Source organism: Penicillium manginii (genome assembly GCF_028828005.1).
Source record: "Penicillium manginii strain IBT 31320 chromosome Unknown utg000004l:1.0-7231830.0:1.0-7236170.0, whole genome shotgun sequence".
NCBI lineage: Eukaryota > Fungi > Ascomycota > Eurotiomycetes > Eurotiales > Aspergillaceae > Penicillium > Penicillium manginii.
Genome location: NW_026643105.1, coordinates 5270724 through 5283062, shown reverse-complemented (window position 1 = coordinate 5283062; position 12339 = coordinate 5270724). Strand labels below are relative to the sequence as shown.

The 12339-nt window shown below is 50.4% G+C and overlaps 5 protein-coding genes across 5 annotated transcripts; 1 reads left to right on the top strand and 4 right to left on the bottom strand.

The window, feature by feature from the left end:
* Positions 1-96: 96 nt before the first annotated feature.
* N7533_005675 (sulfotransferase family protein) lies at positions 97-1169 on the bottom strand (the record flags this gene model as incomplete). Its single annotated transcript, XM_057102325.1, has 2 exons — positions 97-120; positions 408-1169. 2 exons carry the CDS (start codon positions 1167-1169, stop codon positions 97-99), a joined length of 786 nt encoding a protein of 261 aa, XP_056961955.1.
* A 563-nt stretch (positions 1170-1732) lies between these two features.
* Positions 1733-2623, bottom strand: N7533_005674 (chitin deacetylase; the record flags this gene model as incomplete). Its single annotated transcript, XM_057102324.1, has 3 exons — positions 1733-1794; positions 1859-2223; positions 2301-2623. 3 exons carry the CDS (start codon positions 2621-2623, stop codon positions 1733-1735), a joined length of 750 nt encoding a protein of 249 aa, XP_056961954.1.
* Positions 2624-3329: 706 nt separating this feature from the next.
* Positions 3330-4751, bottom strand: N7533_005673 (CCDC47 family protein; the record flags this gene model as incomplete). Its single annotated transcript, XM_057102323.1, has 3 exons — positions 3330-3696; positions 3751-4627; positions 4694-4751. The coding sequence occupies 3 exons, from the start codon at positions 4749-4751 to the stop codon at positions 3330-3332; spliced, it is 1302 nt and encodes a 433-aa protein (XP_056961953.1).
* Positions 4752-5328: 577 nt separating this feature from the next.
* On the bottom strand, positions 5329-7147 carry N7533_005672 (MDM34 family protein; the record flags this gene model as incomplete). Its single annotated transcript, XM_057102322.1, has 2 exons — positions 5329-6691; positions 6813-7147. The coding sequence occupies 2 exons, from the start codon at positions 7145-7147 to the stop codon at positions 5329-5331; spliced, it is 1698 nt and encodes a 565-aa protein (XP_056961952.1).
* A 2783-nt stretch (positions 7148-9930) lies between these two features.
* On the top strand, positions 9931-11975 carry N7533_005671 (uncharacterized protein; the record flags this gene model as incomplete). The annotated part of the gene is made up of 3 exons (XM_057102321.1): positions 9931-11081; positions 11142-11441; positions 11501-11975. The coding sequence occupies 3 exons, from the start codon at positions 9931-9933 to the stop codon at positions 11973-11975; spliced, it is 1926 nt and encodes a 641-aa protein (XP_056961951.1).
* Between the last annotated feature and the right edge of the window lie 364 nt (positions 11976-12339).

The following is a 12339-nucleotide window of genomic DNA, read 5'->3' as shown; positions in this document are numbered from 1 at the left end:
TAATATATTTGACAAACAGGCTTAGAATATAGTATCTCAGCAATATTGTATTTTCAAAGATACTGTTGAAAATCGGACTAATTTATAATGCTGTATTTACATAAAAATGCTGTAGGGTGGCTGTATTTTGAGCGTATTCCTAGTAGATTGGCGGGAACTGGGAAATTACTAGTAATTTCTTCTTTACGTATCAAAAGTAGTAACTAGGTACTTAGTATTAGCCATCTCCCGATCAGTATATTGCATGCAAAAGGTACCAGGACCAGGGTTCTGCTCGTCGAGAATAATTCGTCTCCCCTGGCCGCTATTGGCTGCCATACACCGCTACTGGCAGTCACAGTATCATCCTGTCACTTTCTATACACAATCCCAGCCCAAACAGCAACCAACCCAAGCAAAACCGGCACCGCAACCTTGGCACTATAAGTCCACAAAAGCCACATCCGAGCCTTTGCCTCCTGCTCATGCAAAGCGGAATGATTATCCCTCGGAAACGGCACATCGGGAACATCGACGCCCAAAAACTGACACAGAGGCTCCCACCCATCACTGATCTGATACTCAAGTTTCCGCTCTGCCGGAACCGCCGCCCTCACATCGCGATAGTAAGCGTCGTACGCTGATCTCGCGCGCTCCCGAATCCCCGCATGGCTCTTCGCGCCGAAGAAGCCGAAATGGATCTTCCGCATCGCCTGCACGGCCGGAATGCCCATTAGATACAGACCCAGAAACCCGTTGATAGTAGCCATTGGCTGGATCATGACGCGGTCGAGAATCTCGGTCTGGAAACTGGGCCACCAGCTCTCGAAGTCGCGCTGCACGATGACGACCTTTGCGTTTGGGTAGGATTCTATGAGTTCTAGGGCGAAGGGCGAGGCGAGGTCTGTCACTGCGTCGTATTTGTTTCCCCATAGTTCGTCCCAGTCTTCGCGCGTGAAGCGCGCTTGGGGTCGGGCGTTTGGCGCAGAGGGCCATGTTGCTTCGGCGGCTTTTTCAAGGGAGACCCATGGTGTGTCTGTGACTTTTTCTAGTAGACCGTGGTGTGTTTTGAAGCCTAGGATTTGGTATGCGAGGGCCATCGATTTGGTGGCGCTGCGAAATAAGCTCGCGTTGATGATGAGTAGGCCGTCGTCTGTCGCCTTCTTTGGTGGTGATTCTGTTGCGGCCATATTGGGCTGAGCGTTTCTTGTTGGCCGTACCAGGTTGAAAAAAAAAGAAACGGCACGAAAGCCAGCTTCTGTGTTGATGAGTTTAAGATCTTCATGGGCGGCCTGAAAACGTGAGCATCATTCCAAATTCCTTAGCTAGTGCTTACATGTGGGACTGATGTCGAGTGTTTCGGCGACCAATGGGTCCAAGAAGACCATATCAATGCTGAGATCGCCATCTCATATTTTTCATTTGTATAACTTCCGTATCTAATTTTAAAGCTTGCAATCATGGCTTCAGAATGGATTAAAAAAAGGTTTCTAATACCGCACCCGACCTATTCCTAGTAGTAGTTTAAACAATGGCAGTTGCCAGTGGTTGTCTACCGCAGGTGAGCTCACAGGCATTCAAAAGAGAAGTTGAAGTTGAACAGATAACATTCCGTCGTGCTATACGCTAAGGATACTTTATATACGGGCAGCCGACCCTCACCCGAAACAACGCAGTAAAGAGAGTATCCGCGCAGCACACCGACCTCAGGGACTCAAGATAGTGCGGTGACCATCACCCCGACCAGCCCCGACTATCGCGAAGTGCGATACCAGTTCCCTGCTGAGTCTCCGAGACACTCTCCAACAGTGACAGCTAGTTACAAGGGTCAGCCAAAAGCCAAGAGAGGAAGACAAATAAATCAAAAGCGGCAACATACCTTTCAACCCTCTTGATTGGATTTCTTTCAACATATTTTCCGCCAATGTCTCGACGGTATAAAGATGCGTGTCATGCGACAGGACAATCGAACCACCGGCATCAAGCTCTTGACGAAATTTCTCGAAACTCTTCCAAATGAGATCCGCGTCGTCATTCTCGTAGTCCTTTGTATCGATGCTCGCGCCGATAACATGATAACCCAACTCGGCCATAGCGGCTAGGATCGCATCATTGGACGAGAGATACGGGATGCGCATATAGGAGGGAAACTTGCCGATAATTTGGACGAATTCGTCTTCGAGGAGGGTCATTTGCGAAAGGACCGAGGCGTGATCTAGGGTTTCGAGGTATGGGTGGCTCCAGCTGGGGCAGCGTGAGAATTGACTCAACTAGGGATCGAGGACAAGATAAAGATAAGATGGGAAAATCAGTAAACATACGTGTGTGAACCGAGTTGGTGGCCTTCTGCCACAGCCCGGCGGAGTATGTCCGAGTAGGACGTGATACTGCCTTGGTTGATTCCATTTAGGAAGAATGTGGCGACGGCGCCGTACTTAGCGAGCGTGTCGAGAAGCGTATGAGTATAGTCCCAAGGACCGTCGTCGAATGTTAGTGCGATTGTGCCTGGAACCACGCAACTGTTGATCACGGCACCGACGGCGACTTGTGAGCTTGCCTGGCGAGTGGAGAGGTCGACTGGAGTGGCCGATGATAGGGAGGCCACAAAAGGAAGGACTGTGGTCAGAGAAGGAAGTAGACGCATTTTGATAGGATTGGAAAGCGTGTGAGTGATTTTCAGAGTCGAAGTATAAATAAGGGATAGCCCTGCTTAGTACTGAGCGAGTGAAAGTACAACAGCGTGGGTGGGGGATGAGCATCTTATAAGATTTGAAGGGAAGTATGGAATGAGGAGAATAGAAGCAGAAGGGGAAAAGGAACAGGAAGTAGAGCCTCGGGGAGCATGAAATGAAGCCAAGGCAAGCAAACAAAGCCAGCATCGGGTTGGCAAGAGCAAATACGAGGAAGGTGCAGCGAGATACTGCAAAGTACTGCAAAGTACAGCGTGACTGCCACGAGACGAGGATTGAAAAGCAAATGCAGGCAAAATGCAGGCAGATGCAGGGTCGATGCAGGCAATATTAGCATTGGAAAGAGAGGCTGCCACTGAGAACAACAGCACTAAGCCACCCAAGATCGGAATTGTCAGGTATTTCAGGTATGAGTACATCTGCAGGACAAGGTATCAAAACAAGACTAGAGGAAGAACAGGAAAATAAAATAAAAAGGTGGAATAAAACAATTTCTCCCCCTCGACGTGGCCGTGGGCTTGGCGGTAGCATAGCTTGCCATCGGATTCGATCGAGAAAGAGTAGAAAGGTGAAAGGTAAGTGGACCCATCCCTATAACCCCGGTATACCATCGTCCCTGTCATCATCCATGCAAACCATCCCCATTATTATCACTCAAACTCAACCCTTGCGGCTGTGTTTCTTCTGGGACTTGCGCTGGTTCTTCTGGCTCTCACGGTCCAGGAACTTACGCTGCTCCTCGGCATTCATGCCGCGGAGGAGACGCTCGCGGTCCTCCTTCTTGACCTTCTCCGCAGCCAACTTGCGCTCCTCGGCCTTCTCTTCCTCCTCGACGCGGCGGAGCTTCTTGATCTCCTCCTCGCGGGCATTGCGCACCTTGCGCATAACCTCGCCACGCCAGTGAGCCACTTGCACGAGTCGGTCGGGAAGGCGCAGGTACTGGTTGAAGAGAGGCAGGGTCGAGGAGTAGTCGGCGCTGACGTTGACGGACAACTGAAGGCGCTTCTTCGGGGTGGTCTCATCGATCCTAGAGGAACGGTTAGCTTAGTCTAGATGATTAATCGATTAAATCATTGCTTACTTGGTAGGCTTGTCGACGGGCTGGTCAGTGACAATCAGATACTCGAAGTCGTTGCCCGCCTTCTCAATAGCCTGGACCAGGTCCGCGGTAAGAAGGTTCTCGGTGATCTCAGCGCTCTCAGACATGACAGTCACCCAGGAAGGAAGCTTAGGGTGGTCCTTGGAGAAAGTCATGGAGGCGTCGTAGCGATCGGTGCGGAACTTGCCCATGTGGCTCTTGTGGACAACAGCCCAGATGAATCCATCATAGGTAGACTGGTTGACCTTCAACGAAGAAGTATCCTTGCCCAGAACCGGAATCAGATCCTTCTCCTTGCCGTCAAAAGCGTACATCAGAGCTTCGTACTTCTGGGTAGGTGCCTCCCAGCTCTCGAAGAAGAAGCTGAAGACATATTCCATGATGTAGGTGACGGGGTTGTAGCGCTTGGGGAGCTTCAGCGAGATATCAAGGAAAGCAATGTTCTGACGGCCGGTCGCATATGCGGCGAACTCGTTCGCCGCTCGCTCCTTCAGCAGGTTCTCCGGGTTGGTCAACTCGACGGTGACGGAGTCGGCGCCCTCCCCCGGGCCGGGACGCGCGATTCCATCGAAGCCAACAACCGAGAATTCCTTCTGCAGCGAGGGGATGTGAGCCTGCGCCCACTTGCGGGCCTGGCTTCGATTCTTCCGCGTACCCCAGACATGGAAGAGGACGATCACGAGGATGAATGGCATGATCATGGCCTCCTGCATGAAGTCCTTGGGCGATGTGCGCTCCCAGACTCGGTACCATTTTGTGTAGGGGACTGCACCGGCTGTATTGAAAGCTGGGACAGTGGTGGTGTCGGCGATAAGTGACGCGGGCGACGGGTTCGGGGCCTCGACGAAGTCGGCGAAATCTGACAGTTGTTAGTTGTGGGATTGGGAAAAGGGAAGCAATTGAGATGGCGCAATTGGATACTCACCATCGTCAGGGCTGGCAGCCCCGGGGGAGCCGAACACATTCTTGAACACACCCGCCATGATTGCGATGGAGGAAGACGATGGGGGATGGAAGAGAAAGGAGGTTGAGAGAAGGCGAAGTGCGAATACGGAGCTAAGCTGTGCTGGCCTTAGCGCCCCCCACGGTTTTCTCCAGTTTTTTGCCGCCGCACAGAACGTGAACTAAGTACACCCCTAGAGTGGTATTAGTGCCTAGGTACTACTATTACCTACTAGATACAAGTACTAGGACATCTACACTTATGAGTATCCTTGAATATAACACACGGGGAATAGTAAATGTCCAGATTCATGTTCCCAATCCTATGTATAATGGATATACCCCCCATGTATCCCAATTGCCCAAGATAATACACAAATGACTCAAATGAGTGTGGTATCCAACGAAAAGAAAGAAGACAAAAGAAACCAAAAAGAAGAAAACCCTGGAAAATGAAACGAGACGCCAAAAACTTTGAAAACCCATGATTTTTGTACAGTCCCGCTTCCGAACAAAAAAGAAAGATAAGTGAATAAAAGTCGTAACGGTCATAAAAGGCTCGAGAACTTGCTCGAGGAAAGAAAATAAGTGTTCGACAACAAAGGCGAGGTCGAGTATTTAGTGGCCATAGGCCGGGGGTGGTGAATCATCTTGGGCGCGGCTCCAGAACGGGCTGCATGCGCTATTAGGTGCAAACTTCTCTTCGCGGATGCGACGAGCGATTTCGCCGGCTAGTCGTTCCACAAGAATGGGATCGACAGATTCGCCGGTGGGTTTGTCCTCTTTATTGAGAGGAATGATAGTGGCGGGCGGTGGCGGGCGGGTTGAGACCGATGAGGGACCAGCTTCTGCCTTCTCGGGGCGACCTCGCACGGTTGCGCGAGGTGTAGCATCCACGTCCTCGCCCTTTGGTGCACGGATAGTTTCGGTAGAATAGGAGAGCTCCGGCCTGTCCTGCGTGTTGTGGAGGAGGGACGGACGGGAAATGCTCATGCGATGGCGCTCAGGAATCGATGGGAGGTGTAACCCGGTCTCTGGGGACAACGGCGGTGTCACTGGGTCATCGTTCTGTTCGTTGAGGGCGGGTAGCGGTGCGGAACAGATCGACGGAGGGCTGGTAGATTCTCTAAAAGAGCTGTCATCGCTGACGCTCATGGCGTCATCGGTGGTCTTGGGACGGCGTAAGTCCACCACTCGCTTCTTGCGCTTCCGTGAGTGAGCCTTCGAGTGACGTCCGGTGCTAACATTCAGGCCATAGCTACTGTAGGAGTGGCCACCGATGGAAGGTCGACTTTGTGAAGAAATATTGCTGGAGGTTTCGTGGAGGGAGGATGCCAGACTACCAACGTGGGAATGCGTCCGGGAGAGGGCGGGGCTGAGAGGAGAGGCGACACTTGAGGGGAAATCGCTGGCATCGGCCGGAGACGTCCATGCGCGGTATACAACTTCTTGAATAGACGGAGTAAATAATGAGAGGGTGCGCTGGGAATCGGTCAGGGCGGCGAGACGGAGCAGGTTCTTTTGCGAAAAGAGGGAATGGGTTTCGACCGATGAATCTAAGGACAATGATGCGATCTCCGACTCGTTCAAAGCGTTCCCGAGAGAGTCAACAGGGTCTTGCGGGGGACTGGCTAATGGATCCTGGCCAGGCCCTTCACTCGTTGCGGTTTCGGTGTTGTCGGTTTCGTTTTGGTTCTCCTCGCCAGAGCGATATTCGGGAACCCAGAGACGCAGCGACAAGCGGTGGATAATGGCGGGCAGTTCGTCCATAAACAAGATTCGGAGCTGGGCCTCGATTTCTTTTTGGAGGAAGTCGCGCACAAACGGGATGGAATCGAAAGTTGAGGAGACCTTGAGCGACTCGAGCGGATCGTTGCGGAAGACGACGGTGATTCCTTTTTGTTTAGAAAAAACGAGAATGACGAAGCCGGAAAGTTTGAAATCGGAGAGGGTGATTTGGAGAGGTATTGTGAGGGGAGTACTATATGCGACAACGGTTAGCCCACGCGATCAAAGTTATAGAGTCTCGTCCTGGTCAGCAGTGCGATGCGCATGCGCTGAGGGAGAGAGGGGGGAACATGTATTTCGGGATGAATACGTACGCAGCAGCAAGCGGTTGCGGCGAGGCGAAAGACGGTCGTGTAAGTAGAAATGTGTTGAGAGGGTTTGCTTGGACGCGAGTCTTGAGGGTCAAGAAGGCATCGCCGGAATAGGACATCTTGAAGATTCCGCGAAAGCGATCCTCCGCCAGATCGCCGATCTCCAAAATCTCCAAGTTGGGTGGCATAGATCCCAAGTTCAACTCGGTGACTATAATGTCGTCGACGATGATAGGCGGTTTGGGGGACTTATTGAGGGCGGCTGTGAGGAGTTCTTGGGCGCGAGAGTAAAAACTCGCGTCCGCCATCAAAGGCGACCAGTTGAAGTTGAACGCCATGCCCGCGCATTGAGAGGGAGGGGAAAATACAAGGAGAGAACGTAAATAAATTAGAAAAAGACTAGGAGGGGGGTGTCAGTTTGACGCGAGGGGGGGGCGAAATGGCAAAGGTAAAGGCGAAGGCGAAGGTGAAAGGAGAAAATGAAAAAAGGACTAAGCACTCCCGAGGTCGTCACCTGCTTTTTGCTTTTGATTTGCCGGTTTTTCACACACTTAGCAACTACCTACTAACTGATAACTCTTAAAGCTATTCCAGCTATTACATTATCACATCTATTATTATTTAATTTTGTTACTTCCCTCCTCTACGCTTCTCTCAATCATCTCGAAAGACTGCATCTCATCTCCCCTTTATCCGTACGTCACAGCCGGCTCAGCCTGCACTCCACCCTTCCGACCAGCCCCGAAGGTATTCCCACTTGGTGCGGTTATCGGCCATTCACATCGCACCCGATGCCGGTGATGTGCCCCTGCTGCATAAGTGCGATGTTCTTGCTTAGTACCAGCCCACTTTGGTCTCTCCCACTATTCTCTCTGGAAGAGCCGGATAGGGGCTGGACGCGCCTTCGTGCACGGCCAAACACCGGGCCACAAATGGGTCGTTTTCTTGTCGATCGTGGGGGTCACCCGCGCCCAGTCCTCGCTCATGTCTCATCATAGCGGGGGATGCTCTCCTCCTCGCGCTTGATCGGCTGATTGGCCGCTGCGGCCCTGGACGACATGTATGTACAGTATGCATGTTCGGAATATAACGCTCACGTTCTGTCGTCACGCGAGCAGGTGTTGGCGATGACGATGGGGCTCCATCGGTGGAAATGGTGCTAATGCGACGTCGCAGATCTAGTGGGTCGAGGTGAAAAGACTTGAAAATGACTTGATCTTCTTCAAGTCTTCAAATCTTCTTTTCTGCCGTCGGGACGTTGTTACTGAAACATTATCTAGGGATATCAAACGTAGATCACCGGCATAGCGGTTTCATACTTGCCATGTCCACCAGTAACCAAGTGGGTCCAATGAGAAAACTTTTGTAAAAAAAAAAAAAACATACTCCTTATTCCGGAATATGCTATCTCAATCCGTAAAAAGCATGAGATGGCCAATCCAGATGGCCATTATCTACTCTAGCCAACCGAATCTCTGCTGGGGAATATCGAGTACAGTTGAAGGAACCTACAAACCACCAACGAATATTGAAAATTATCGAAAACAAAAGCAACGAAACAAAGTGGCAAACTAAAAGACACCCCTCCAGGGCTTATATCTCCTACATCGCAGTGGTCCTCCAGTGTTGCGAGGCTCTCATTACCGGATAGTCCACCGCCAGCGGGGAGGATGAAGTCGTTTCCCAACCTTGCCAAGGGAATGTTTCGCGGCTCGATATATCTCGTCACAAACTTCCGGTAGTTTTGTATTATGTTGAAGTCTAAATTAATGTCACTGCCGGATACTTGAGTGTACTAATAAGCGAGCGAGACGCGTAACGCATCGGCTCCCACCGACAGACAATACCTATATCACCATACAAATAATACTAATACATAGGTAATTAGGGTGTAGGTTCCAACTTGAAGGTTCAAAGTTTACTCTCCAGATTTTCATCCTCCAGGGCTGGGAAACATGGAAACAAAACGCAAAAAGAATCCTGCCAACAGTCCCGTCAATGCCCAGGTGGCTTAGTACTAGCCTGGGTATATTTAGGGCGTAGCATCTTCAAATTTTCAACTTCTCTATCCGAATCGTCCGAGTCGTTCGAGTCGTGCCAGTCGTGCCAGTCGTGCCAGTCTATGTCGAAGTGGGGCGGAGGGTTGTGCCATCTCACGTTCCTCCTGTTGGGTCTGCGCCGCCTCCGGATCTATAATCTGGCTCTTCTTGGCTGGCGCTGGAAAGTGTTCGAGGCTCGATTCCCGCCCAATGGCTGCGGTGTTAATAGAACTAGTACCTACCTAAGTAGGTAGAAGAAAAGGGAGAAGGGAGGAAAGAGAGGAGAAAGGACATGAGAGACTTCGTGCTCGTCTTAGATTGAAGTTGTTTTGGGGTGAATTGTGGTCGGTTTCAAGGTTCTCATACCAAGGTAAGGAAGTAGAACTGAAAATGACCTCAGGAAGTTCCAAGGTTGTCTCACACCTCAGCAGAAGTATACTAGTACTAGTAGTAATTCCCCGTTTCGATTTCATCCTTCCGATTCCGTCCTGCCACTGGTGGTGGCTTCTACGAAAACATTCAAGTTGATCATTCCTAGTAATGCCCGACTAGAAAGCCGAAACAAAATAAAGCAATAATTCTACCTTGGCATGGTAAAAAGAGCAAGTGGTCAAATTGCGATGGTCCGGATCCGTAAATAACCTCGAATAGATGACTCAAAGAGCAGATCTAGGAGAGATCTCACCTCAGTTCAACCTAAATGAGTCGGAAATTAGGAATTATAGGTCTTAGACTCTACGTTAACAAAAAGGCTAAGACCACATTCAATCATAGTGCGCAGACAATCGTTTACAGCCTTGTGTAGCGTGTACATATGTCCATATATGAAGGGGACGCTGATTGGCCCGGTGCAAGAATGGCTCACCGCGGTAACGGGCCGCTAGTCCTATTCGGACAAACGTCAATATGGTCGGCGGGAAAAGCATCGAGTGCCAACCTACGTCAACTCCCTTGGTTCAGCGCTTCTTCTCGCCATCTGCCGGCACTTCTCGCCTAATTATACCGCATCCCAAATCAGACAGCGACCCAACGACCTTGCCGACCCTCCCACTTTCCTCCATCTGCGGACCACAACGACAATCATGGAGACTCGGAAACCCACTACGAGAACGGTCGCTCAGAGAAGAGTATACGGGAAGCGGAAAAACAATGCGCCCAGGGCAGTCTTTGATCAAAAAAGCCCAGCGAGGGAGACACGCAAGGCTGTTGATGCGACTGTCGAGGCCGTCCAATCCAAGCTGGCTGAAATAACCATCAACGAGGAGCCAGTTTCTGCAGCGCAAGAGGTAGAGACGTCACAGAATGAGGAGGTAGCAGCAGAAGATCTGGAAGAGGATTCGAAAATCCAACACCCTAACGACCCACCATCTATGACCGCTGATTTCCATTCTACGCTCCCGTCTATGGATATTCCGACCGAGTACCCCGCCGAAAAGATATCAGAGATGAAGCGATACGAGAAAATGGTGGAGGTCCGGGTTTCCCCCGAAGAAGCGGACGCGCAAAAAACACCCAAAAAGGCAGTACCTAAGCCCAACAATCTCTCCCAGGAAAAGCGATCTACTAAGAAGACCTCTGCTGGCCGGAGATCATCTGGATTCATCCACGACCCCAAAATCAACGCCTACGTTCGCCCAATCCTCAACGAATCCCTATCTCCAATCGCATCACAAAGCATTCAAAGGTTCGGCTCGTGGGCGTCCAAATCAACGAAGATGTTCCACGTCGCAAAATTAGCCGAAGGATCCTATGGCGAAGTCTACAAACTGCATTTACACGAGGAGGGTGAGCGACCGATGGTCTCGAAATCAAAATTGGCAAAACTGCGAGCATACGGAGATGGCGTCTTCAAGGTCGTCCCCTTGAATGCGCCACGAGGGCCCGGCTCGAAGAAATTCACTTCTATTGAGGAAATTGCTGCCGAGGCGAAGATGCTTAAATACCTTGATCCAATCCCCGGGTTCGCGCGCTTCAGAGAGATTCATGTTGTACAGGGTCGATTCCCCGAGACCTTCCAGAAAGCGTGGGACCATTATAAGGAGACGAAGAACGACTGTTTGAATCCTGATCCCTCTAGTAAGAAGTCGTATGCGGATACGCAGTTGTGGGCGATTGTGGAGATGGACGATGCGGGGTGTGAATTGGAGAAATTCTCTTGGTCATCGATTTTCCAAATCTATGATATCTTTTGGGGCGTTACTATGGCTCTTGCCCGTGCTGAGGAATATGCGATGTTTGAGGTGAGTTTCAATACGGCGAGTGAATCAGCGAATTCGTACTAACCCTGATTTAGCATCGCGATCTTCATCTTGGAAATGTTTGTATTCGGTCGACTAGGCCAGATGGTTCTATGGAGCCCCCCCTCGGATCTGGATGCTGTGCGACAATCTTCTCCTAGTGGCTTCGGCACTAGCTCTATCGAGACCACCATAATCGACTACTCGCTCTCGCGTGCTGAACTCCGCTTGGCCGATCTGCCTGATGACCCTGAAGGTGTGGTCGAGATTGCTTCTTCGGACTTGGATAAGAAGCAAATCTTCGATGCGATCGGTGAAGACGAGGATGAAATCCTGCTGCGTAATACGTACAGATAGTATGTGTTTGCTCCCATATCCCATTGTTCGCTGCTATTATTCTAACACTATTTGGCAGCATGCGCGCAACAGTCTACACGGGAGATCCCTCGCAAACGGAAAAGATCAAAGATATCCCAGGGATCTGGTCAGAGTATGCGCCTCGGACAAACTTGGTCTGGCTACTCTTTCTCCTCAAGAATCTCCTCAAGAACCGCAAGCCAGAGGCTGTAGTATCTGTACCTCCTACTCAGTCTCAGCGGCAAGCACTTGCGCCATGTTCGCCTAATCGGAAGACAACCAACCGAGCGCTGGATAATTCTAAGCCAGCTAAGACGCAAGAGCATGCTGGCAGTGCTGCTCTTGTTAAGGAGCACCAGAGCAAGGGCCTGCAGAGCAGAATTGCAAAGCTTAAGCAGGTGCTAGAGGGTAGAATGGAAACGGTTCTTAATCTTCTTGACCTGGAACATGGACATGAAGATATGTGCTGTGCGGCGGATCTTGTTGCTTATGCCATGGATTCGCAATGGCTAGTTGAGCAGGACTTCTTCTAGCGTTTTATTGGTGCTCTTTTTTCTTTCTTCTTCATTCGTCATTAGCATTTTTGAGATATCACTTTGGAGTTGTTGTGGGCACATCTTTCAAGGTGTTATGGTTGGGCATGGGCATGCATTATCTGGGCTCGGTTGGCAAACAACTTGGAGTTTTGTACAAAGAAGTTGCATTTTATAGCATTCAACTTGGGACACATTGGATTTACCATTCACGTCAAGCTTCGAAGTTGTCTACCAAGTGTAGTGGGGGCTCGCAGACTAGTGCTATGATACTCAAAACGATTTATAATAAACCTAGTCCAAATTGAGTCGAGCAGAGAAAGTAATACAGACGCCATTTCTCTTCAGAACAGCCCGTATGTGC